This window comes from Glycine soja, chromosome 18, assembly GCF_004193775.1.
Source record: "Glycine soja cultivar W05 chromosome 18, ASM419377v2, whole genome shotgun sequence".
NCBI classification, from domain to species: domain Eukaryota; kingdom Viridiplantae; phylum Streptophyta; class Magnoliopsida; order Fabales; family Fabaceae; genus Glycine; species Glycine soja.
The window spans coordinates 14,582,815-14,609,572 of record NC_041019.1 but is presented as its reverse complement, the minus strand read 5'-3'; the positions used below and the strand labels follow the sequence as shown (position 1 = coordinate 14,609,572).

Sequence of the window (26,758 nt, the reverse complement as noted above, 5' to 3'; positions counted from 1 at the left end):
AACAACACCATGGCATCGTCTTCAAACGGTGGTAAGAAAAAGAAAAGAGAATGAGAATGAGAAAGGGTGGGGAGAGTGAAATAGAGAGAACGGAGGTAGGAAAAAAAAAGAGAAAATGAGAGAGAATGAGAATGGAAATGGTGGAGAGAGAAACTGTAGCAAGAAGTGATATTTTTGGGCGGGAATTGAAGCAACCACAACATGACACATGGTCCTGACAGTCAATGTCAGGACCTTGTTTGTATAATAATAGATGATTTCCTCTAAACATCAAAAAAGAATTAGGACATAGGCTCCTCTAAGAAGAAAAACGAGCTAAGAAAAAAGACTTGAGAACTGAAATTGGCAAGGAATGCGCGAACGCAGGCCCTTCTAACACAAATTATGACATAGGCTCTGTCACATGAACAGACCTTAAGACAGCACCCGTTCAAAGTGCAATGAAAGTCACTATCTTAGGCCATGAACCTTCTTGATCACCCATTGACCCTGTCCAGGTAAGTAGTTTTTCCTTCAAACAGACTTCTCTTTTATAGCATTTTCTCCTCACAGCTTCACCTATGTTCAGCAATGTGGGACTTCACACACTCACATTTTTCTCTGCTGCAAGTGCTATGACCTAACCATTCACCTTTATAAATGACTCTCTTCATATGCGTTCACTGCTCCACAAGAGCATAAAGATCCTTTGTTTTCTGCACAGAATAATCAAATATTGTGAAAATACAACCCTCTAACAAAATTACACCAGGAAATTGTTGTTGAGAAACGTGTATGTAGTTATCATACTGTGTATTGTTCCCTGTATACAGATTCCCTCAAACCAACAGACACCCCTGTCTCACTATCATACCTAGGTAAGTCTGTTAACATTCAACCTTAATATTTAGAAATGCTTACAAAAGAATATCACAAAAATTCCTATGACATGTTTTCTCAGGAGAAACACACCTAGAAGAACAAAAAATATATCGCAACTATGAATTTCAACAAAGATTAGTCTGGTCAGCATGCATATTATAAACTTACTCGAAAGATGAAGTGGAGTCAGGTTAACAAAAGGACAGTACAAAGCATTTAGAAATCAAATCTTGGTTAACAAGGTAAAATGAACGGTATTACTATGTTAACAAATAGTTGTAGATTCTCTTGCTCATAAAAGTATGAAAGACCAAAAAAATTGATCAATAAAGACATCTGAAGATTCACTTCAACCATAATAGACAAACACACGTCACAACCTACACATATGCTCATAAAATTGTCAAGCAAAAGGCAAACATACTTAAGAGCACATTAATATTCGAAAGTGTGTAAAACTGGGTTTTGAATTTGATAGCTGAAATGGCCTATTTGCGCATATTTCAATTGTTATTCATTAGTTATTCGCAAATCAGTAAAAGCCTCTTTCAACATTGCCATTCTTGTGTTCATACCTTTGAATGTATGCTTGCTTTCTAAGGTTTATACTAAAGAATCCTTAACATTTGCACTTGAATAATTGATCCCAAATAGAGGAAGATAAACTCAACCAGTCATAATTGTATTTTCTTTTGGTAGAGAAAATAATTAATAAATGAATATTCAGTTGGTTGAACAAAATACATGAATTGTCATAAATTCATTAATATTAATTTTAATTCTCACGGATTAAAAAAACATATATATCGTTGCAGTCACATAATTAAGAAAGTAATATGATAGGGCGCTCACCACGAACTAAATATTTGCAATATCAAAGGATATTCTATTGTTTTTTTTTATATATAAAATAGTTCTTACAAAAGGAGCAGGGGTCAGAGTAAGTGCTTAAACTATTCTTTTGTAAAATTGAGGCAAGTTTTTGTTTCGTTACCTTGACCGTTAAATTCTTGTCTTTCTAATGTACAGTTTTGAATTTCTTCAACTAATAAAAATATAAATGAAAAGTAATAAAATAGTTAAAAAATTTCGATTAATGGTAACTCTGTATTATATACTTAAAATTTGATCTTTAATTTTAGTACTAGTATGAGAGCACCAGAAACATTTTACTTCCCCCAAAAAAAGTTGAAATTTCTGCAAATAATGAAAATATACAAGGACGAGTAATAAAATACTTGTTAAAGAAAAAAATAAAGTACTTATGAGTAATAATATACAATGATGCTAACATATAATTTTCTGTTCTGTACATCCATTCTGAACCAAAGTATCCCCCCTCTTTTGGTACAATGATGTGTGCTGAAGGGAAATAAAAACAAGACAGGAATATACTACATATATAAGCACACAATTTTCAGGTTGACAATGTCTATTTACTTTTTTCTTTTGGTACAATGAAAGTAAAAGGGGTTGACCAATTACCTCCTAAAACCTATAGAAACCCCTCATCAATAATCCCTTCCAAGTGGCATAACAAATGTCCTTTGCGTCCATCGAAATCCGCTTTAATTTCAAGACAAATTAATTGAAAATGCATTGCAGGCAGAACAATGGTTCCCTTACTCCTCAATGCACCACCTATCAGGAGGAGCTCTATAAAATGCCGGTATGGATGTGGGGAAAAACATTTGCCTTACTCCTTCACCCTTGATGATGGGAAATATTATGCCAAATGCACACTGAAAAATATTAATTGGTTAAGAATTACAGAACTGAGACTGTCACTGTCATCATATAGACACATACTACTAAAACAATGATCATGGACGCTGCAAAAGAAACCTCAACTTCTGTGAATATAACAAAAAAAAGTTGAAACAAGAATGATACAATTTTTTGTGAGCTACGTTGCATAAAGGTAAAATTATTGCATAACGGTTTCCTATTCATGCTTTTAGAAGATAAGGAAAACATACTACAATAAAATTTGTCAATAGAGAACAATATTACAGCAAAGCACCAAAAGCCAAATTCCATGACTAGAAATTAAATGAATGGGAGATGGGAGGGGAGGAACTCACCAAAACTATTTTAGCTCCAATCCAAGTACGTTCAAATGAAGGAAATGGTAAGAGCAAACGGCCAACCCCATATAATGCAACAGCAAAAAAATGGAGAATTAAATTCAGCGGGCTAGGGTTTAGACCAGAGAGTAGAGCGATGGGTCCACTTGAAAAAAAATGTCCAAGGCTCAAGTAGTCAAAACATGCTTGGCGCAGTTCCTTTCTAGCTTCATTGGGTGAAGTCGAAAAGACCTTATATAGGGCACCTGCCAAAGTATTTATGGTGGATGCCATAGGCTGCAAACAGCATGTCAAGTCATGAGTTGAAGTTAGAAATGGAATATAAAACCATACATGTGTCTTTTGTCTTCACCTTTCAGCTCAAGCCTTATGAATAAAAAATATCCCCCTTTTCTTTTTAATTTGTCTTATATCCATATTTATGGAGATAGAATTCATGTCATAATTTAAAAAATGAACATATATAATTCTTTTTCGTGATCGAAAATGATGAGGGAGTTATTGATAATTTGAAAAGAGTATTTTATGTAAGAATTAAGTTATTACGTAACAAATTTAAATTTGAATTTTTTAAAGGACGAGATCAATTTAGAAGTACTTTATGTAGTTTTTATTTATTTAAAGAAATGTTAAAATGTATTTTATTTTTTCTTTAGTAAATGTATTTATTTTAAAATTTGTTTATTTAGAACAGACAAAATTCAATAGGTCTAATTCAGAACCATCCTATAAAATCGAATATTATCTATCTTAGAGATATATCAAGCGATAAACAATTGGTTCATATTGTGGCTGTTATAATTATGCGTATCTCTTGATAGATTTTCTGTTTTTATCTTTCTTAATTTCCTGCTTAGCTTGTTGTAGAAGACAGCACTATATGTCATGTCTTGTCAAGCTGTCTCTCTCCTTTTTTTTGGTGTATATATATATGTGTTATTTGAATGTAATAAAGCAAGCTAGTAAGTGAATTGTTCTTCCTCACAAAAGTCACAGCTTCAAGTTGGCATCAGAGCGGGTCGTATCCGCCGCCGTCTGCGTCGCCGTCTGCTGCCATTCCGGCCACCGTTTCAACCGGCAACTACAGGGTTTTGTGCGCCTCGAAAAGCGCAACCCAGCCCAACTAACCGCCTGGCCAGAAGCTCCTCCACGAGCCGCCTCCGTGCTCGCCAAACACCGGCGCGTGACCACCACGTGCCACCTTTCTGTGGCCGGAATCGCGCGCATCCGCTACCGGCCGTCTCGTCGGACTCTCTTGAGTCCATATCAGCCATCAGTTTTTGGTTTCGGCACTTCGTTGTGTGATCTTGTGCCTTCCTCTTCTCTCTCCTTTAGTTTTTCTTTGATCTGTGAGTGAAAATGACCTCGTCTGGCCCAGTGCTTTCATTTTTCAGAACTCCCACCATCACAACAGCAAAGCTCAACTGGAAAAATTACTTATCTTGGTCTGCTTTAGTGGAACTTTGGTTTCTTGGACAAGGGCACCATGACCATCTTGAAAAAGGTGTTACGGCAGTTCCAAATGATAAAAGACCTGAGTGGGAAAAGCTAGATTATCAGCTCTGTGCTATCTTATGGCAGTCAGTCGAGGCAAATGTTTTGGAGATTCTCAGATCGTTCAAAACATGTTGTTCATTTTGGAAGAAGGCCCGAGAAATCTTTGTCAATGATATTCAGAGTTTGTTTGATGCAACCATGAAGGTCACAACCCTCAAGCAAATCAGCCCGATATGATTGTACACATAGGTAAAGCTCGGACTACAGTGAAAGAGTTAAAGAGGTTCCTTGTGGCTGATTCGCTGGAGGAAGTGAATAGAAAGCTGGATAAGTTCTATATGGTTCTTATCTTGAGGAGTCTACATTCAGACTTTCATCATGTGCGTGATCAAGTCCTAACTGGAGATCAAGCTCCATCGATGGATTCTCTCATCACTAGGTTGCTTCGTGTGCCTTATGCACTGAAAGAAGAAAATTCGGCTGATGTAATGGAAACGTCAGTCATGGTTGCACCTCGTGGGAGAGGGGGAGGACGTAACAATAGAGAAGGTCGCAATGGAAGAGGTGGACGTCCTCAATGCACATATTGCAAGAGAATGGACCACACTCAAGAGAATTGCTACTCCTTGCATGGCTTCCCTGACAAAGTAACTCAGGTCGCTCAGACAGAAAAATCAAAGTCTAAGTTCTCTGATAAAGAGAATCAAGAGTATTTGAAGCTGAAATCCGAGAAATCCAACAGCCAGGCTTCATCTTCCTCTGTACCATGTTATTCAACAGCATGTATTTCTCAATCTATTGACGGTCTCAGTCCTTGGATACTTGATTCAGGTGCCTCTAATCATATTTTTGGTAACAAGTCTTCTTTTACATCCATTTCTTTTCCAAAAATTCCTCATCTTGTTACTGTAGCTAATGGTTCCAAAGTTGCAGCTCAAGGGAGTGGTCAAGTATCTTTATCTTCCTCATTGAAGTTGGATTCTGTTGTGTTTATTCCTCAGTGTCCCTATAATTTAATTTCATTGAGTCAGTTAACCCGTTCATTAAATTGCTCAGTAACCTTTACCGCTAATTCTTTTGTTATCCAGGAACATGACACGGGTCGACTGATTGGAGAAGGACGTGAATCACGAGGACTTTACTACTTAAAGTCCAACTTTTCTGTTTCCTGTTCGGCAACTTCAAACCCCAAACTTTTGCATGATCGTCTAGGTCACCCAAGTCTACCAAAACTGAAAATGATGGTCCCTAGTCTAAAGAATCTTCGAGTCTTAGAATGTGAATCTTGTCAACTAAGAAAACATGTTAGGTCATCATTTCCACAAACTATTCAAAGATGTAATTCAGCTTTCTCTACCATTCATTCTGATATTCGGGGACCAAGTCGTGTTACATCTTTTGGTTTTCGATATTTTGTAACCTTTATTGATGAATTTTCTAGATGTACTTGGGTCTATTTAATGAAAGACAGATCTGAATTTTTGTCTATTTTCATGTCCTTCCTCAATGAGATTGAAAACCAATTTAGAAAAACAATTAAGATTTTCATAAGTGATAATGCCAAAGAGTATTTCTCTCATGAATTCTCTTCTTTTTTATCTTCAAAAGGCATTCTACGTCAATCTACATGTCCCCATACACCACAACAAAATGGTATAGCAGAAAGGAAAAATCGTCATCTCCTTGACACCGCACGATCACTAATGTTAACCTCTCATATTCCTACACACCATTGGGGGGATGCAGTGCTTATTGCTTGTTTCTTAATTAACAGAATGCCTTCCTCTTCCCTTGAGAATCAAATTCCTCACTCAATCATTTTCCCTCGTGATCACTTATTCCATGTTCCACCTAAAGTGTTTGCCTGTACTTGTTTTGTCCATGATCTCTCCCCTGGTTTAGACAAACTTTCTGCCCGAGCAATCAAGTGTGTCTTTTTAGGCTATTCTCATCTTCAAAAGGGTTACAAATGCTACTCTCCATCTACTAGGCGATACTATATGTCTGCAGATGTAACCTTCTTTGAAGACACACCCTTCTTTCCATCATCTACGGGCCATTCTTCTTCCATCTAGAATGTATTTCCGATTCCCTCTCCATGTCCTCAAGGTACCTCAAACCAAGATGTCAATGAAGTTCCATCTTCTCCACCACATCCAACTAAAGTTGCTCCTCCACCACTTCTTACATATTAACGCAGGACACAGCCAGTTGGTTCTACAGTACCTGAAGCTTCTCCTCATGATTCTCATCCTTCTTCAATCAATCCTCAAGCCATGGATCCAGCTACTTCTCATCTCATCCCTCTAATTCAGACTGACTCATTGCCATTCGAAAAGGTACTAGATCCTCTCATAATCCTCATCCTATCTATAACTTTCTGAGTTATCATCGTTTGTCTCCTTCATATTCTTCCTTTGTTTTCTCCCTATCTTCGCATTCTGTCCCATCTAATATTCATGAGGCACTTAGTCATCCTGGATGGCGACAGGCTATGATTGATGAAATGCAAGCTCTTGAACATAGTGGTACTTGAAAACTTGTTCCTTTTCCTCCTGGCAAGAAGGATGTGGGTTGCAGATGGGTCTATGCAGTTAAAGTTGGGCCTAATGGTGAGATTGATCGACTTAAGGCTCGATTAGTGGCTAAAGGTTATACTCAGATATATGGTCTCGATTATTATGACACTTTCTCTCCAGTCGCTAAGATCACTACTGTCCGCCTGTTTCTTGCTATGGTTGCCATGCGCCATTGGCCTCTCCATCAGCTTGATATTAAAAATGCATTCCTTCATGGTGACCTTGAGGAGGAAATTTATATGGAGCAACCTCCTGGGTTTGTTGCTCAGGGGGAGTATGGTCTTCTGTGTAAGCTACGTCGATCTCTCTATGGGTTGAAGCAATCTCCCCGGGCCTGGTTTGGTAAATTCAGTCATATTGTTCAACTTTTTGGGTTGAAATGAAGTGAAGCTGATCATTCTGTTTTTTATTGTCAATCATCCCCTGGAAAATGTGTTTATTTGATAGTATATGTTGATGATATAGTGATTACAGGGAATGATGCTACTAAGATTGTCCAGCTAAAGGAGCACTTATTCAATCATTTCCAAACCAAAGACCTAGGATATTTGAAGTATTTCCTTGGTATTGAGGTGGCTCAATCAGGAGATGGTGTTGTGATCTCACAAAGGAAGTATGCTCTTGACATTTTGGAGGAGACAGACATGCAGAATTGTAGACCTGTTGATAGCCCTATGGATCCGAATCTGAAGCTCATGACAGATCAAAGTGAAATTTATCCTGACCCCGAGAGATATAGGAGACTTGTGGGAAAACTCATTTATCTCACCATTACAAGACCTGATATTTCCTTTGCTGTTGGAGTGGTGAGCCAATTTATGCAAAATCCCCATGCTGATCATTGGAATGTTGTTATACGTATTCTTAGATACATAAAGAGAGCTCCGAGACAAAGATTGCTTTATGAAGACAAAGGTAACACACAAATATCTGGGTATTGTGATGTAGACTGGGCTGGCTGTCCCATGGATAGGAGATCCACATCAGGATACTGTGTCTCCATTGGAGGAAATATTATCTCTTGGAAAAGCAAGAAGCAAACTGTTGTTGCTCAATCTAGTGCAGAGACTGAATACAGATCTATGGCTATGGTTACATGCAAACTTATGTGGGTTAAACAAATTCTTGAAGAGTTAAAATTCTGCAAAGTGGTGCAAATGAAGTTATACTGTGATAATCAGGCTGCTCTTCACATTGCTTCAAACCCAGTCTTCCATGAGAGAACCAAGCACATAGAGATTGACTGTCACTTTATTCAGGAAAAGCTACTGTCCAAAGAGATTGCCACTGAGTTCATTAATTCTAATGATCAGTCAGCTGATATTTTGACTAAGTCCTTAAGGGGGCCTAGGATTCAGTTTATATGTTCCAAGCTTGGTGCATACAATTTATATGCTCCAGCTTGAGTGGGAGTGTTCTAATTATGTGTATCTCTTGATAGATTTTCTGTTTTTATCTTTCTTAATTTCCTGCTTAGCTTGTTGTAGAAGACAACAGTATGTCTTGTCTTGTCAAGCTGTCTCTCTCCCTTTTTTTTTGTGTATATATATATGTGTTATTTGAATGTAATAAAGCAAGCTAGTGAGTGAATTATTCTTCCTCACAAAAGTCACAGCTTCAAGTGTGGCATCAAAGCCTCAACGACTAAGTAGTAAAGTTCAACCCTTGCCACTAGCCACCCAATTGCTCTAAGAAAAAGTTGAATTTCAGCACAAGGTAGGTGGCCTGCAAATTATCCATGTTTCAAGGTCCAAAGGCTCTAGTGTGAAGGGATGTGTTCAGGATATATTCACGTGTCTTAACCTAACAGTTTAAGCTTTTGGATTGTTGGTTTGTGATATTTACTATCATATTGGTTTCCACAAACATGTACTGGATCCCTATGCCACATATTCTTAAACAGATATTATTAGGCACCTAAGAAACATTCTATATGTACTAATTTAAAAGACAGGATATAAGTTCCAGTGTGCCTTAAATAGTATATAAGCCAACAAGAAAATACTGCTCACCTTGCGTAAGATGTAAAAGGATTCAAGATGTCTGCATAATGAGGTTGCATCATTCAGGTCACAAATTGGCTTTAGAAGATTCCGCAGCACAACAATATCAGACAGTGCCACTGTCATTCCTCCACCAGTCAAAGGATGACGCATGTTGAAAGCATCACCCATTAACAGAGCTCCAGGAGTAGGATATGGATCTGCTGCCATGCTACTGTTAGGCATGGTTCTGATATTTCCTCGATCAATTGCAGATATGAAAGCATCACGAAGCTCGGGTGGAATCTGGACAATGAAAAGTTACACCAGATACATAGGAAGATGAAGGCAGAAATCAATTATTTTCCCTCTTAATTGAATACATGTGGACAGAAAAGTAATGACAAATCACAGATGGACCATCCACAACTCAAGCAGGAATGCAGGATCATAACAGATACCTGGGAAGCCACCATAGCCCTAAGGTAGTTGGCCATTCCACCTTTACCAACAGGAGAAACTTTTTGACCAGGTATATCAACTAAGCACCGAACTTCAGTGCTGCTGATGCGATAAAATAAGATAGGGGAAGGATCAGCCAAAATAACATGCCCGTAATTTTCAAGTGGGAGTTGACAATTCTCCAGAACTAAACCCACGAAACAGGAGGGTACTTCTACCTGGCAAGTGTTCAATAATATATCAGGCAAGTCAAGCAAACTGGTACACAACTGACAAAATTCTATAGATTTTGCAGTTTCGGCAAACTGTCTTTGAATTGATATCGTTAAAAAAGAAAAATGATATTTTTGCAACTCAACTTATTTAGAACAGTTCAACCTTGGGGTAGCAGAGAGACCGACGTAGATTTGAGAAACAGCCATCACAAACAATTGTGAAGGGAGCATATGCTTTAAGTTTTTGGCCATCTTTAGTTTTGTACTGAACCCCTATAATAGTTCCATTATCCTGTTCAAGAAGAGATGTTACAGTGCCCTGCTCCATTCGTACACTGAACAGTAAACAAAGCAGATGATACTATCAGACAAAAAGAATACACTGCACAAACAATAATTTCAATGACAAATTAGCTAGCTTTTGGCTTTTTTTGTAGCCAAAGTAACTTTAACAAGTAAATTAACAATCACAATAGATTAAGAAGGACTACTGGTGCAGAGTAGCAGCTTTTTCTCTCATCCTCTGTATAAACCGTCCGTTATGGAAGCTCCTACCAGCCACATCAGCATGAAAGTTCTCCAAAGGATAAGGCAGCTTAGTTTTTTTCCCGTCCTTGAAAAGAACATATCCTAACACCCTTTGTGCATCAATTTGCTCCAGACAGTCTGACAAAGAAGAATATATACAGCACATTTTAAACAACAACTTATAAAAGAAAATAGTATCTCACAGCAAGCTTAACTTCCTCCAACATTAAGCATAAGCTAATTTTAGTGGCACAATACATACAAAATTTAAGAGAAATAAATTATGGTCTTGAAAACATTATAATTTATCATATATCATAAAAACAATATTGGTAATAATAATTGGTTCTATATACTTTTTCCCTGCTTCAAGTGACATGAACTGCAAAGGGTTTGGGAGTTAAGCTATAAGTCCCGCTCAGAGAATGTTGAGCAGTAAATGCCAACATGAGCCAAACTTAGTATGGTGAGGATGAATATGCCAATGTGGGTGAGTAGAAGAATACAAGGAAAAGATTAGAATTAAATGTATCCAAGAGAAAATTGAAGTAGCTCTTAGTGAGAAAATGACAGAGATGCTTAAGATGGTTTAGTCATGTCTAAAGGCCAAGAGAGTGAGATTAGTGGATCCAATGGAGAATCTGAAGTAGAAAAAGACCAAACAATAGAAAGCATTAATATTTAGCCTTACTCTAAATGTTTTTACCATTTGGCTTCGTGTAAAGTCTAATGACATCGATCCATGTAGAAGAAACCACCGAATAGGACAAGAGGGCTGCTGTTTTTTTTTTTGCTGTTTGGGTGTTACTGAATACATAACTCTTTTTTAAGAGAGAGGACTCTATTCATCATATAGGTTACAAGATTTACAAACACAGAGATGGTGATAAAATCAAACTAAATAATATAAATAAATGAAAAACAAAACCAGGCAGCTTTAACAGCTTGTAAAAATATGAATAAAATGAATATATAACAGGAGCAAATGAGGAAAGGCATATAAGTTTCATTTCACTTTGTGATAGTGGCAATTGGGTTTTCATGCATGCATAAAATATATGATTAGAAAAAGACTACATCCAACCTCATTCTTGAAATAATCTTGTTTGCTATCTAATTTGATACGTACCTTGTAACCCTAATTCAATTAGCTTTAGATATCCTCCTGGCTGGAGAAGTTCACCAACGATTCTGTCTGGCTCTCTCAAGTCTCTCTCAATAACATGGACACATCGTCCATCCTTCAAAATTTTCAATACATAAATACTAATTTTAGTAAACTAGGAGAATCTTACTTTATTTTCCTTCTGATGTTTTTCCTATAAATGTTTTACCTATTCAAAACTTAATATACTTAATACTAAAAAAAAAAAGATTTACGTACACATAACATAATAGAATCATCATTCTCTCCATGTGAGAAGTTTCTGACCAGTTTTTCTTCACAAATCCTGACTGATATTGCTTTTTCATTATATCTTTTTCATTTACTTTTGCTCACTAGACATGGTCAATGAAACACCAACCCTAGATGATCTGCAGCTAGATGATAATGATATTGGAGTCGAAATACCAGATGGTGTAACAACAAACGAAGGTTTTGATCCAGCACTATGTTTGGTGGGACAATTCTTGACAGACAGACAGACTGGTGAGAGCACACATCATGAAAGAACGAAAGTCATTGATTTGGAGACCACTTCAAGGAGTTTCAATCAATGAAATCAACTCAGACACGTTTCTATTTCAATTTCTCTCCACCAAGTTGACATACAGAAAGTGCTAAAGGGTGGACCTTGGAGCTTTAATAAGCAAATGCTCATTCTCAGAACTGTTCCCTTGTTCAACATCCCGTTCTGGATTCAAATACACAGATTGCCTGTATTGGAGACAAAGAGCAAAGGTGAACAATATTGCCTCTCTTACTCGTGAAGATGGTATGGTTGTGAAAGACCATAATGAAATTAGTAATGTGGCAAAGTTTTATTTTGATAACTTGTATTCTGGTTCTAATGTTGAGTTGGATGAAGTAATAAATCATGTTCCCCTCTACTTGTCATCTGATGATAATTTTTCCTTGCTTGCTCCTTTTTCTATTGATGAATTCAAAAATGTCCTTTTTCAGATGGATTCCAATAAATCTCCTAGTCCAGATGGCTTGAACCCAACCTTCTACAAAAAAATTTGGAATCTAAGTGGCCTTCATATTTTTACAGCTGTTACATCTTGGCTAGAAAGTGGATCCTTCCCTCCTCAAATTAACCGAACCTCTATTGTCCTTATCCCCAAAATTTAAAACCCTACAACCACGAAGAGTTTAGAACCATTTCTCTTTGTAATGTCCTTTACCAATTATTTCAAAAACCCTAGCCAATCGTCTCAAACCTTTACTGCATAAATGTATCTCTAAGGAACAATCTGCTTTTGTACAGGATCATTCTATCTTGGACAATGTTCTTATTGCTTCTTAAATCATCCACCACATAAATGTAAAACTAGAGGCAAATCTGGTGAGGTGACTCTAAAAATTGGCATCGGTAAGGCTTTTGACAAGGTTCAATGAAATACTTGTTCAGTTTGATAGAAAAAATGGGTTTTGATGCAAAATGGATTGGTTGGATAAAGATTTGTCAGGAAACTATTCAATATTCAGTCAGGATTAATGGGGATTCTGTTGGCCAAAAATTTCTTTAGGGAGAGGACTTAGACAGGGTGACCCACTGTCACCCTATCTTTTTACTCTTTGCACAGAGGAACATGGTATTAAGGTGTGTATAAGGGTCCTTACCCTTTCACACCTTTTTGATAATGATTGTTTTCTATTTTGCAGGACAAATGATGGAGAAATAACTACTCTGATCAATATCCTTGACATATGGAAGGGCTTCTGGACAACGGAAAAATTTCTAGAAATCTGAGGTACTTTTCATTTCCAACACTAGAAATGATTTAAGACAATCTATTATGTCATCTCTGAGTGTATCTAATCTCACTGGAACTGGAAAATATCTTTGTCTCTCTTCTACTATAGGTAGAAAAAAGAAAGTTGTTTTTGGGTTTTTTTAAGGACAAGCTCTGGAAACGCATCAATCACTGGTCCAACAAACATTTGTCAAAAGCAAGAAAGGAGGTTCTTCTCAAATCATGTGATCAAGCAATCCCATCATACCGCATGAGTGTTTACTTGCTTCCTACATCTTTAAAGGAACAAATCCAAAAAATGATGAACTCATTCTGGTGGGGATCTAAAGTTGGCTCAAGGAAAGGAATCAATTGGTTGAATTGGGAAAAACTAACAATGAAAAAGGAATTTGGAGGGATGGGATTCAGACATCTTAATGGATTCAATCTTGCCATGCTAGGGAAGCAAGCTGGAAATTTTCCACAAATTCTGATGCTAAAGTGACTCAGTATTCAAAGCTAAATACTTTTCCAATAGAGGATTCTTGGATGCCCCCCTATGACACAATCCAAGCTATACATGACGTAACATCCACGCTTCACAAGCTTTGGTAAGGGAAGGCATGAGATGGAGGCTTGGCAACGAAAGTTCTATAAACATTTGGACACAGCCTTGGATTCGAAACAAAGATAAGTATTATGTTTCATCAAAAATTCCTTTTGGTCTTGAACATTTGACTGTTAGTTCACTTATTGATTTCGAAAGTAACCGTTGGAAGAGTGATATTGTTGGTCAAATTTTTAATGATGGTGATTCACGAGATATTACGAGAATGCCAATTCTTAACCCTCAAGAACTTGATATCCTTATTTGGAAAGCAAGCACCTCTGGATCATATACAGTTCGGTCTGCATATCACATTTTAATGGAGACAATGATCAAAAATCAAGTTTAGAAGGTGCCAGGACAATAGAACACTATATGGGACCTTCAAAGTCCTCCAAAGATCAAACATTTCCTATGGAGAACACTTGGCGAATGTCTGCCAACAAGAATGCGACTTAGGACCAAGGTTGTCACTTGCTCAAGTTTGGGTGCTTATTTTGAAAATAACTTTGAGAATGAATGGCATGTTTTTTTTTGTTGTGACCAAGTGAAAAGTGTATGGACAGAAGTGGGAATTTGGCACACCATTAGCTCTCATATACAAAGCTTTGAATCTGCACAGGAGATGATCTTCAACATGCTGCATACTCTACCAACACATCAGAAAAGCATCTTTGCAACCACGCTTTGGTGCATATGGAAGAGGAGAAATGACAAGATATGGGAAGCCAAAAATCCAACACCAAAGGTCTCTAGTCTCTACAAATCTCGCATTGCATGAATGGAGATCCGTTCGCCATTATCCATCAAAGCAGGTGGCTAGCTTAGACTCACGAAATGCAGTTTTGACATGTAAGAAGCCACAACATGGAACTCTCAAACTCTATTGATGCAACAATCTTCACAGAGAGAGGACTGTCTGGTGCAGGCTTAGTAATTCGCAGGGAGAATGGAATTTTTATCGCAGCAAAAACCATGAAGGCACAAGGAATAATGGAGCCAAAAGAAACTGAGGCTTGGGTATTGCTACAGGCAATTAAATGGCTGCCAAACATACCGTTTCATAACTCGAGGTTGATTGCAAATCAGTTAAGGATTGCCTTAACTCCAATGATAAAGGCTTTTCAGAATTTTATCACGTCATGAACACTTGTAAACCAAGATGTCCACTCTCTTGCTAGAACATCTAGGGTTTATGTTAACAACCAACTCTCTGAGCAATTCCCAATTGTAATTTGATAATTTCTTTTTTTCCTTTTAAAATTATTTTTTTTTTATTTTTAGTCTTAATAAATTATGTGTATTTATTTTTTTTTGTTCTCATTACATCTTAGATAACAATTTTTTATATTATTTAAAGTATTTTAAGAATTAAAAACACATGAAACATAATTTAAAAAAACTAAAAACAAAAGAATAATTTTGCAAGGAAAAAAATAATAAATTACAATAATTAAAAATGAAAAATTATAAATTACAAAAACTAAAAATGAAAAAAATGATAAATTACAAAAACTAAAAAATATTTAAACCAACTAAAAATAATTTACAAATTCATGAACTTAATAATAAAACTTTTCAAGTACAAAGAACTATTTGAAAATCGATACTTGATAATTCAATGATATGAGAATTAATAATTTAACCCAAAATGTTTCGTCAAAAAAAAAAATTAAACCCAAAAGGCACAACACGTGAGGTGGCGGGAGGATCCAAAATCAGAGGGACGCACCTTGGCGAGGGTGTAGGCGAGAGCGGAACCGGCGACGCCGGCGCCAACGACGATCACGTCAGCGACGCCGGAGAAACCAGGAGGCGGATCTGCCGCGGCATTGCGACGGAGAGAGGTTGTCGTTCGTAGAAGTGGCGGCGATGCGTTGGGAAGGTGGTTAGGGAAGAGGAGAGGAGTGCGATGATGATGAGGTTTGTTGAAACTGAATTTGAAGAACGCGCAGTGGCACGTGGCTTCGGCAATTGTTGTTGTGGTTTTGTGATGGCTGAGGGAGAGTGAAGAAACTGGAAGCATTGTGGAGGAACAAGACCATAACTTATGCCTTGAACTGAAATGAACGTATTATTATTACCGCACTCCTTAATCCACTAATAATATCTAGAATTTTTTAACAAGGCATGATTAATCATCCTCCTATAAATTTGACTTTTCTGCCCCCCTTCGACTGACCAATACCATCCAAAGTAGTATTAATTTTGTTATTCAGAATTTCAGATCACTGAATTTCTCCTTTTCAGCTTTTTAAAATTTTCTTTAGCTATTCATATTGTTTATAGTTTTTTTAGTGGACATTATGTAGTAGGCTTTTTTTTTAACTTAAGAATCCATGATTTCTAGGAATTTCAAGGAATAATGAATCTTATGTTTGTGACTTTTTGTAAATCATTAAAATTTGTTTGGTTATCTAAAATTATTTTTAGAAATATTTACATACATTTATGGAAAACCTTTGATTTCTATGTTTTCTTTTAATAAAACTTTCTCAAGAATATTAGTTTTTTTTATTCTCGAAAATACTCTTTTAATGAAATAACTTCATTAGATATTGCATTCATTTTTATCTTAGATAATTTCTCTTCAATTATTTGTACGGTGATAAAGTTTTTCTAAAACCATGTACAAAAAAAAAAAAACTCTTTTTTAAAAACAATGAAATGGCATTCAAAAACACATCCTATTATATTATGATATTGCGTTGGTGACTCCAAATATTGCGATGTTTTGTTTTGCATATGAATATTATTAATAAATTGTCCAAAATAATAATAAAAATGAAAATATTGAGTCATATAGTAAACAAACAAGAGATACTACTAGATATTATTATTATGAAGAAGTTAATGTAGTAAACGAAATATAAATTATCTATTGAAAATTAAAACAATAATCTGTTTTTAACAATATTTTAATGTAATATTTCATTTTAATAGTTTGCATATAATTAAAATATTTTACATACCTTAAAAAATTAAAAATATTGTCTTTAAATTTTAAATATTATAAAATAATCAATATTTACAATATAGTTTTAAAGAAACATAATACTTCTTACATGTTTAGTTTTTGTTCTTATTCCTATTTTGTAATTGAGTTTGTCTTTATCAATTAATGAAATAAATGTCAGCTACTACCAAATATTGATATTGATATATGTAGCTTCCTAACACATCTATATCCTATATTATAAAAGATGAGTATAGGAAAAAGTCTATTGTGTCCATCTATATCCTATATTATAAAAGATGAGTATAGGAAAAAGTCTATTGTGCCCCTGCTTAGAAAATTGGCATGTGTTCCTTTTCCTGGTTTTTTGATCATTTTGTCCTTGCCTCTCATTTGTTGATCCCCTCTTCATTTGTTGATGCGTAGGTTGAGGGAGTTGGTGTTGGTGGAAGAAAAAAGTCATGCCTCAGCTACGTGGTTGCCTCATTTGTTGACACGTATTTTTCCTCTGCCTTCATCTCTTTCCTATGCGTGTTGCATTTTCTGTTTTCCACAGAGAGATTGAGATTTTTATTGATAGAACAAAAATGAAACCCTTTCATTAACCCAACAGTGTCACTATTGTCTCTCTTGTTGGACGAATAATGGTTTTGAGGAGGAAGAAGATGGAGCACGGCTTCACCTTCTTCTGCTGCTATATATGATAGGTTACAATGATGCTCACTTTTTCGATTTTAGGGTTTTCACACTGAATAGTTTGATTTTACTCTTAAATACATATTTCTTTTCCCTAATTTTCATTTTAACCCTTCGGTACGCATACGGTACTGGATCCTTTGTAGTCGTTATCAATTACTAAGATGGGATTCTAATGGCCGCTGACATGGGAGGTCTGATATTTAATCTAGTTTTTGTCTTCGTGTTAAATTGCTCTTAATCTGATTATTCTTGAAATTGATTTCCCATAGTCTTTTGTTTTCTTTGAAGTAAAAAAAAATATATGGAGAAATTCAATTTGATTCCTTACTGGCGCTGGTTTTAATTGTTGATTTCTGATTCACAAATGTGCCATATCTCTGCAAATTTCGTCATAGATTAATGGTGCTTTTAAGTATTGAGATCATTTTGTGTATCATGTCAATGGGGGATATATTGATAGGTTCGTATGTATCGTGCTTCATCCTTTCTTTTTCTTTTCTCCTTCCAATTTTTGAGTCTTTATAGGACAAACAAGTCTAATGTGTTTTGGGTTGGTCCTAAGAGAATTTGCCAACAGCATTTAAACTATTTATTGGATTCTTCTGATATGCAAACACACAGATGGGATTGCTTTTGGATTCTTCTTCTTTGTCGCCAAGAAATTTCAGTTAGAAGGGTACTTCTTTTCATGGTATGTCCATTTGACTTAAGTGTGCTTCTTCTAAATTATTTATTATATGTGGGAAATAACTGTTTCAATTTCATTTTCAATTTGGACATTATCTATATGTCTGGATCGAATTTTCTAACAACCAGAATTTTCCATGAAGGTAACTAGAGTATGGTCTTTACCATTAACCATTTCATAACTCTCAACCAATGATCATATGAAAAAAAAAATCAACATACTATGCTAACTGTTTCACCTTTTCTCAAAAGATGAAGCAGAAGTGAAGTTTGTAGCGAAATTTTTTTAGTACTGAGCAGTTTTGAAATCAAATTGATTTGCAGCTCTATGGTTTCGCCTACTCTGGGCCCTTTGGACATTTTCTCCACAAATTGATGGATAAAATATTTAAGGGGGAGAAAGGCAATGACACTGTTGCTAAGAAGGTACTGTAAGTTTGTGATGTTGTTGTTTGTTGGTCAGTGTTGTTAAATGGCGGCCATGGCGGCGCCATGGCGGTCGTGGCGGGGTGGCGGAAATGGCAGAATTTTGTTTGGTTTTTGTCCGCGGTAGGAGTTGGGCCGACCTGACCCAACCCTACCCGGTTATTCATTCAACTAAAAGCGACCCTCCCACGCAGCTGTGATTCAGAATAGCCTCCAACTAAAATCGAACCTCCCATGCGTCCCTCCCGCACCCAGCCACCGCCGCGACACCCGCAGTCTGCACGCGCACGCAGCCGCGAGCCTGCGACACCCCTTACACGAAGACGAAGGTCGACATCGCGACGAGCCCCGGCAACGCACGAACGGCGGCGACGAGCTCCGACGACGCACCGGCATGAAGAAGACGAAGGTGACGAAGAAGACAAAGGTCTCGCGGGTCAGCCTGATCTTTTTTTTTTAATTTTGTTTTTGGCTTTTTGCTGTTTGACACCCCATTTTTTTGTCTACAACTTTTTTTCCTTTTGCTATTTGACACCCCTTTTTACTGTTAACAATCCCATTTTTTTTCTATTTGATACCACAATTTTTTTTTTCTGTTCAGTCCTCTTTTAAATGGCTGAACCATCATCCGATGTTGTTATTGCAAGTGCAACGAGGAAAAATAAGGCAGACCCAGGCTGGAAATATTGCCATTCACTAGTGGAAGGAGATACAAACACCATTGTTTGTAATTTCTGTGGAAAAATCACTAAGGGAGGAATAACCCAAGCCAAACAACACCTGATTGGGAAGTCGGGCAACGTTGCAGCTTGCAAGAAAACTCCCCCTAATGTAGTCGAAGAGTTGAAGGAATATATGGCTACAAAAAAAGTGGGACCACTTACAGTACTTCTGGCAGTGGTAATATGGAAAATATAAGAGATTTTGAATTTGGTGAACCGATTGGATGTGATGGAAGTGAAGAAGATGATTTTGCGGACTCTTGTAATGTTACTGCAAGTGCAAAGACAAAGTGTGAGACTAAAAAAGGACCAATGGACAAATTTTGTAAGAATCTAGAAAATGCAATCAATCGGAGAAAAATGGAGATGTTGAGGAAAATGAACATAAGAGAGTCAATGGATAAGAATGAAGTATTGAAGGTGCATCAAAATATTGCTCGCTTTTGGTACCAAGCAGGTTTGTCATTCAACCTCATTAAATTGAAAAGCTTTGAGAACATGGTTGCAGCCATTGGTCAATATGGGCCACATTTGCCCATTCCTAGCTATCATGACATCAGAGTTCCACTCTTGAAGAAGGAAGTTGAATATACTGAAAATTTGATGAAAGGCCATAGGGAGCAATGGGTCAAGTATGGTTGTACTATTATGTCCGATGCATGGACTGATCGAAAACAAAGATGCATCATTAATTTTTTGATTAACTCTCAAGCTGGTACCATGTTTTTGAAGTTTGTTGATGGCTCTGATTTTGTAAAGACAGGTGAAAAGCTTTTTGAGTTGCTTGATGCCATTGTGGAGGAAGTTGGAGAAGAGAATGTTGTTCAAGTTGTAACCGATAATGGGAGCAACTATGTTTTAGCGGGTAAGTTGTTGGAGGAGAAAAGGAAACATATTTATTGGACTCCTTGTGCAGCTCATTGTATTGATTTGATGCTTGAAGATATTGGGAAGCTTCCCTTGATAAGGAAGACAATTAGAAGGGCAATTAATCTAGTTGGGTTTATCTATGCCCATTCTAGTACCTTACGTTTGTTGAGAAATTTTACAAACAAGAGGGAATTGGTGAGACATGCTATTACTAGATTTGCCACTTCTTATCTAACCTTGGAAAGGCTTCACAAAGAGAAAGCCAATATTAGAAAGATGTTTACTTTTGATGAATGGACCTTGAACAAGCTATCTAAGGAGCCTAAGGGAAAAAAAGCTGCAAAGGTAGTGCTCATGCCTTCTTTTTGGAATAGTGTGGTTTACACTCTTAAAGTCATGGCTCCACTTGTGAAAGTGCTTCGTCTTGTGGATGGTGAAAGGAAACCAACCATGGGCTATATTTATGAAGCAATGGACAAGGCAAAAGAAACAATTATCAAGTCTTTCAACAACAATGAAAGCAAGTACAAAGATGTGTTTGCAATCATTGATAAAAGATGGAATTGTCAGCTTCATAGGTCATTGCATGCAGCTGCCCACTTCTTAAATCCAGAGTTCTTTTATGACAACACTGACTTGGAGTTTGATTTTGAGGTCACCAATGGTTTGTTTGAGTGCATTAAGAAGTTGATTCCATAATTTGATGTGCAACAGAAAATTCTAACCGAGTTGCATCTTTACAAGATTGGTGCTTACCACTTTGGTTCCGACTTTGCAATGGCTCAAAGGAAAACCCATTCTCCTAGTAAGAAACTTTTATCATACTATTTTTTTTATGTATTAGTGTTATAATGCAGAATTCTAAGTTATGCTCTTGGCTGGTAATTGGTATTGCAGCATATTGGTGGCGAATGTTTGGGTCACAAACTCCAAATTTGCAGAAGCTAGCTATTAAGATTTTGAGTTTGACTTGCAGTGCTTCAGGATGTGAAAGAAATTGGAGTGTGTTTGAGCAAGTAATTGTGACAAAACTCTAACTATACTTTTTAATTTTATTTAATTTTGATGATCAAGTTTTATTTGGAGTATATTTAAGATTGAAATCAACATTTATTTGTTATGTTGTAGATTCATTCCAAAAAAAGAAATAGGCTTGAGCACAAGAGGTTGCATGATTTGGTGTTTGTCAAATACAACCAACAATTGAAGCCAAGATATAATGCAAGAGATGAAATTGATCCAATTTCTCTTAATGATATTGATGTATGCAATGAATGGCTCGTGGGAGAGATGGATCAAGATGATGATAATGATGCTGGAAATGATTTGGTATTTGAAGATGATGATGCTCTAAATTGGGCAACTGTGTATCAGGCTTCGGGGGTTGGAGAGTGTAGGATGTATACTAGGCGGAAAAAGCAAAAAACAAGTGTTGATGTTGCCCAAACTTCTAAAAAATAAGCAATGGTTGTTGGATCTTCATCAAGGAAGCAAAAAGCAGTCCAAGAAAATGATGAGGATCTAGATGTTGAGGAGAATATTGATGTTGAATCTGAAGAAGAAGAAATCATGGTCAATTTTGAGGTGTCTGATGGGGAAGAGGGAGAGGGAGATGCTTCATTACCATATGATAACAACGAAGATGATTATGTTGGGATTGGAGAAGATGATTAGAGCCTCAACCTTCACTTTGCACTTTGCATTATGTTTTTATCATTTTCTTATTTTGAACTCTTTAATGAGTTTATTTGGTGTTGGTACTTGATTATTGTATGAACTCATGAAACTTTTTTAGTTTATTTGAATGCAATCCTTTGTTTTTTTCAATTTCAATGAGTTTATATATATGTTTTTTTTTGTCCGCCATAACATCCGCCATTTTCCGCTACGCCATCCGCCATATTTTTATGGCGGATTTTTGACTTTCCGCCATGAACCGCCATCCGCCATTAACAACATTGTTGTTGGTTTGGCCTCAAGCTCTTTCACTTATAGGGACAGTATTTTGTATTGTGTTGCGTTCAGTAATTTCCTTGGCTCTGGTATAAGTTTCTAACTAATGCTCTCATGAATGAAATATACTGTTATTAGGTGATCCTTGAACAGATAACCAATTCCCCATGGAACAAATTTTTGTTCATGATGTACTATGGCTTGGTTATAGAAGGTATGCTCATTCATAAAATATGTTTGAATTTGTATGTTACGTTACGCCTCAATTTACACATAATAATTTTGAAATATTTTCATTAAAGCTTAATGTCATCTTTTGTTGTTAAAGTCTCTTCTGCTCTGCACCCCACATCCCTACTCAAAGCAGGAACCATTCATTTTTTTTCTCTTCCTTAATTACCTGCTTTTATGTGTTTATCATGATTATTATGCCAATGCAAAACATTGGTCACATATTGCTTATTACTTCTTAAATTTGATTATGATACTGTTGTATTACTAAAGTTAGTATATATGTCTTCCTAGGCTCAAAGTATTTGTATGTCAATGTGGTGTGTTGCTCTGGAATGTGGTACTTGGAAAATGAATTTCCTCAATGCATTCCTATTATATCACAATTTCATCACAGACTTTGAGACCAAAATCAACCTTCTCAAGCTTGCGCATTTTGCTGTTATAATTTATCGACAATATTCTAAGAAAGAAGCTGCTGTAGGTTATCTTGGAGGGGTTATTCGGAAACTTCAAGCCATATAATAACTCTTAAAAAGTTACTCCTTATATCACCTCTTATTTTTTTAATCTAATTGTTATAAAAAGTAATTCCTTGACAGTTAGGATTATCAAACAAATATACCTTTCCTTTCATAATTTTGCATACATATATAATAAAAATCTCATTTTTATTGGTGGGCTATCTTTGATCTGAGCATTTTACACTTATTGCTGGCTTTAGTTTCTCTACGTGGTCCTCGATAGATTTTTAGTAGTGCCTTTATGAGTAGATTATAGCCCCAAGCAGCATATGAGGTGGATATCTTTTGGTATATAGTTGAGGTTAATTTCATTGCCACTGCCTACAAATCGACCAAATAGCATTGACCCTGCATTGAGAAGGTTTGGTTGATTTGATAGGGAAATTGATATTGGTGTTCCTGATGAAGTTGAAAGACTTGAAGTCCTTCGCGTACATACCAAAAACATGAAGCTTTTAGATGATGTAAATTCAGCATGCTTAACTTCCATTTCTGTTGGTGGATTTTTGTGATTTTTTCTTTATCATTTTTTGGTATGTCTAACTTACTGTACTGGTTCTCCTATTGTAGGTTGATCTAGAGAGAATTGCAAAAGATACTCATGGATATGTTGGTGCTGACCTTGCTGCCCTTTGCACTGAAGCTGCTCTTCAATGCATCAGGGAGAAGATGGATGTCATTGATTTGGAAGATGAAAGTATTGATGCTAAAGTACTGAATTCTATGGCAGTTTCAAATGAGCATTTCCATATTGTTCTAGGAACAAGCAATTCATCTGCTTTACGAGAAATTGTTAGCAGTTTTTTTATTCTTTTTATTTCTTTTAAATTTAAATTATTATTTAGCTAGTGAGGCTTTCTGTCTTTGTTGTTCTTTCCCCTAATTAGCAATCTTTGTTGATAGGTTGTTGAGGTGCCTAATGTTAGCTGGGAGGATATTGGAGGCCTTGAGAATGTCAAGCGTGAGCTGCAAGAGGTCTTCTATTCTTGGTTAAACGTTTTTACTTAGTTTTATATCAATTTAATCTGAGGATTTTGCATTTCTGGATGTAGACTGTTCAATATCCTATGGAGCACCCAGAAAAAATTTGAGAAGTTTGGTATGTCACCGTCAAAAGGGGTTCTCTTCTATGGTCCTCCAGGATGTGGAAAAACTTTGTTGGCCAAAGCAATTGCTAATGAATGTCAAGCTAACTTCATCCATGTGAAGGGCCCAGAATTGCTCACTATGTGGTTTGGTGAAAGTGAAGCCAATGTTCGAGAAATTTTTTACAAGACCAGACAATCAACTCCATGTGTCCTCTTCTTTGATGAGCTTGATTCCATTGCTACTCAACTGGGTTGAAAGGAATTGTATGATTTTGTTGCCAAATTTGTAGATGATTTAAGGAGATAATGTTACACGATGTTTTTCCTATGTCTAAGTTGGTTTTTCCTAGAAATGTTCTAAAGTATCATCAACGCATGTTGCGCGCACCTGGGAGGCTGAGACAAACTCATCAAAAAATGACCTATGCCTACGGACAAAAATCATCACTAGATGTTGAAAATGCGTAGGAAAATGTAATAAAAACTTTGTCCTACGGACATTATGGTCCTCAACTTTGAGGTGCGTACAGTGACGGATTATCGTCAGTCAGTATAGGTTTTACCTATTAATTTATATCTACAACCTCTAACTGTAAGTAAAAATATTAACTTGTACCTACAAAAATATTAACTTGTACCTACAACCTCCAACTGTAGGTAAAAGTCATTAACTTATGCCTACCATGCATTAAAAGACTATAGATATAAACCATTTACTTGTACACATGCCTACAGACAAAAATGAAACATATAAACCAATGAACAAAAAAAGTAGAAAGAAAATAGTGGATTGCATACTTTCTGGAAGGTGCAACTCTTCTTTGTTCATTCAACTTTGCCTTGGCATATTTTTTATCAGGAGCTAATTATCTTTCAAAACTTACATTAAGTTGATCAATTTCATATGTCAAATCAAAATAGATTAAAAACAGCTTAATTGAAGGCTTTCCAAAGAAATACCGAATTCAAACCAAAAAGAAAAGTTCAATCATGTCCCAGCCTGCTCCTATGTTAAATAGAGAAGACATGCTATTAAGACAATGACCCTAATTTGAACTAGAATCAAGTAAATTAAGACTGAGAAGCCCCTCGTGATATGAACATAACATAAGTCGATTTCTGGTACACTAAACAAATTATAGTGATACAACATAATTGGTAAAGGTGTATCAAATACTGTTGGTCTTCTTGTTGTAATTTAATTCCAAGAACTTAGAAACTATATTGTTGTAGATAAAAATAATAATAACACAAGTTTACCACACCAGCGACCATGTCAAGTGCATACACAGAATCTGTCGAAATGTTCCGAGTTTTATTAAAAAAAGAGCACTGCCCATAAACAAGTCGAGGAGTCTACCAACCTTTTCTCTTCTTACACTGAGAATCTACCATCTTTCCTTGAACTACCATAGCAGCCTCACGAGCCTGTTCAAATATGGCAGAACAAAAAGTTCATTGTAAGATAAATAGATATTATCCAAATTATCATATATAAATCTTATTAACATGTATGCATTGCAATAAATACAACAAGTAAGCCCATTGGAGATAACCATTCTTAGCACTGCTCTCACCTAAACATGCATAGCACCAGAAGTATAATTCAATTGAAGGCAGAAACACAGGAGAAAAAAATGCCCATTGACCAAGAACATTAAAAGGAAAATCCAACATAAGAGAACATAAAGATCCTGTAGTGAAAAGTCAAAGGAGGAAAAAAGGAAAGTTTCAATGAAACAAGGAGAACATTTGTACTGATCCAAATCCCAACTAATAAAGGCCCTAGAGCATGGGAGTTTTTGACACAAGGGGAACTACCTGTTTATCACTTCAAAGGATGTGCCATTAAGTGTTCAATAAAAAGAAGCATGGACACTGAAGCAAAATTAATTTTAACTTATGGGACAAGTTAAAATTAATTTTGTGAATGTAGTGCAAATAAAGCCTTATTTTTAATGGAAAAAAAATCAGAAAAGGATAATAAATTTTTTATATAAAATATGTTTAGGTCCTCGTAATAAGTTTTATAAATTAATATTTTTTATCCACTATATGAATTTTGTATTTTACTTAAGTTATATCCACCATTTGTAGCATTTTTTTTATTTATTTATACGTTGTTTGGCTCTTCTTATGTAGTATTTATTCTCCAATTTTATTTATCCAATAATTTTAATTATATATATATCTGTTTCTACAGCAACTATTATTCACAATGAAAATATGTATTTTTTTAGTTTTTAGGAATTTAAAATCTAAAAAATTGAAATATTTCATCGGATGAAAATTTTATATACTTTCAAAATTTAATTCCTAGAAATATGAAACCAATATAATCACTTGTTGCTTATTAAAAATAATATATATAATGATTTGAAATTAAAAATTGAGGTGTGAATAAGAAAGAAAACTGTTGAAAGCAATAGCCCTTCTCTAATTGGATTAGTGGTCTAAGCCAAAAGATGGAGGAGTACCTAGAGAGTATCAAATATTGTATAAATATTATTCTTTAAGACCTAAGCTTATTGTATAAATATTGGTGGAAGCAGGCACACAGCACAAGCCTGAAAGTTGAAGGCGAAGAAACGTCTAGGCCGAATGGTGTAATAATATATGGATTTACTATTTCCTGAAAGGAAGGGGAAATCTGGAAGTAACATTCCAGAAATGGTTATTTTGCTCAAGTATGAAGGTAAACTATTAACTTATACCTTTTATTTTTTTATGTGAATCTATGTTAGCATCCTCCTATATATATATATATATATTAATTATAATTATAATTTGTACATGTATTTTAATTATTTATATTTATTTCACCTTAATGGTTAATTAATGCTTTGTGAATTTAAATGGAAGAATTTTTTATTGCAAGGCCTA

The 26,758-nt window shown here is 35.8% G+C and overlaps 3 protein-coding genes, 1 non-coding gene and 1 pseudogene across 4 annotated transcripts; 3 read left to right on the top strand and 2 right to left on the bottom strand.

The window, feature by feature from the left end:
- Window positions 1–345: 345 nt before the first annotated feature.
- Window positions 346–505, bottom strand: LOC114397768. Its single transcript, XR_003663393.1, has one exon. It is a non-coding gene; the product is annotated as a U1 spliceosomal RNA (small nuclear RNA).
- Window positions 506–2,086: 1,581 nt separating this feature from the next.
- On the bottom strand, window positions 2,087–15,816 carry LOC114397505 (squalene epoxidase 3-like). The gene is made up of 8 exons (XM_028359563.1): window positions 15,452–15,816; window positions 11,341–11,452; window positions 10,175–10,349; window positions 9,847–10,018; window positions 9,468–9,686; window positions 9,037–9,312; window positions 2,946–3,224; window positions 2,087–2,603 (listed from the first exon to the last, which is right to left on the bottom strand). The coding sequence occupies exons 1-8, from the start codon at window positions 15,743–15,745 to the stop codon at window positions 2,484–2,486; spliced, it is 1,647 nt and encodes a 548-aa protein (XP_028215364.1). The 5' UTR covers window positions 15,746–15,816; the 3' UTR covers window positions 2,087–2,483.
- A 2,150-nt stretch (window positions 15,817–17,966) lies between these two features.
- Window positions 17,967–22,788, top strand: LOC114396980 (peroxisomal membrane protein PMP22-like). The gene is made up of 4 exons (XM_028359129.1): window positions 17,967–18,065; window positions 18,386–18,487; window positions 22,171–22,246; window positions 22,661–22,788. Exons 1-4 carry the CDS (start codon window positions 17,982–17,984, stop codon window positions 22,786–22,788), a joined length of 390 nt encoding a protein of 129 aa, XP_028214930.1. The 5' UTR covers window positions 17,967–17,981.
- Window positions 20,671–22,034, top strand: LOC114395723. The gene is made up of 3 exons (XM_028357562.1): window positions 20,671–20,884; window positions 20,977–21,095; window positions 21,208–22,034. Exons 1-3 carry the CDS (start codon window positions 20,857–20,859, stop codon window positions 21,538–21,540), a joined length of 480 nt encoding a protein of 159 aa, XP_028213363.1. The 5' UTR covers window positions 20,671–20,856; the 3' UTR covers window positions 21,541–22,034.
- A 268-nt stretch (window positions 22,789–23,056) lies between the features above and the next one.
- Window positions 23,057–24,262, top strand: LOC114396978 (annotated as a pseudogene).
- Window positions 24,263–26,758: the final 2,496 nt, after the last annotated feature.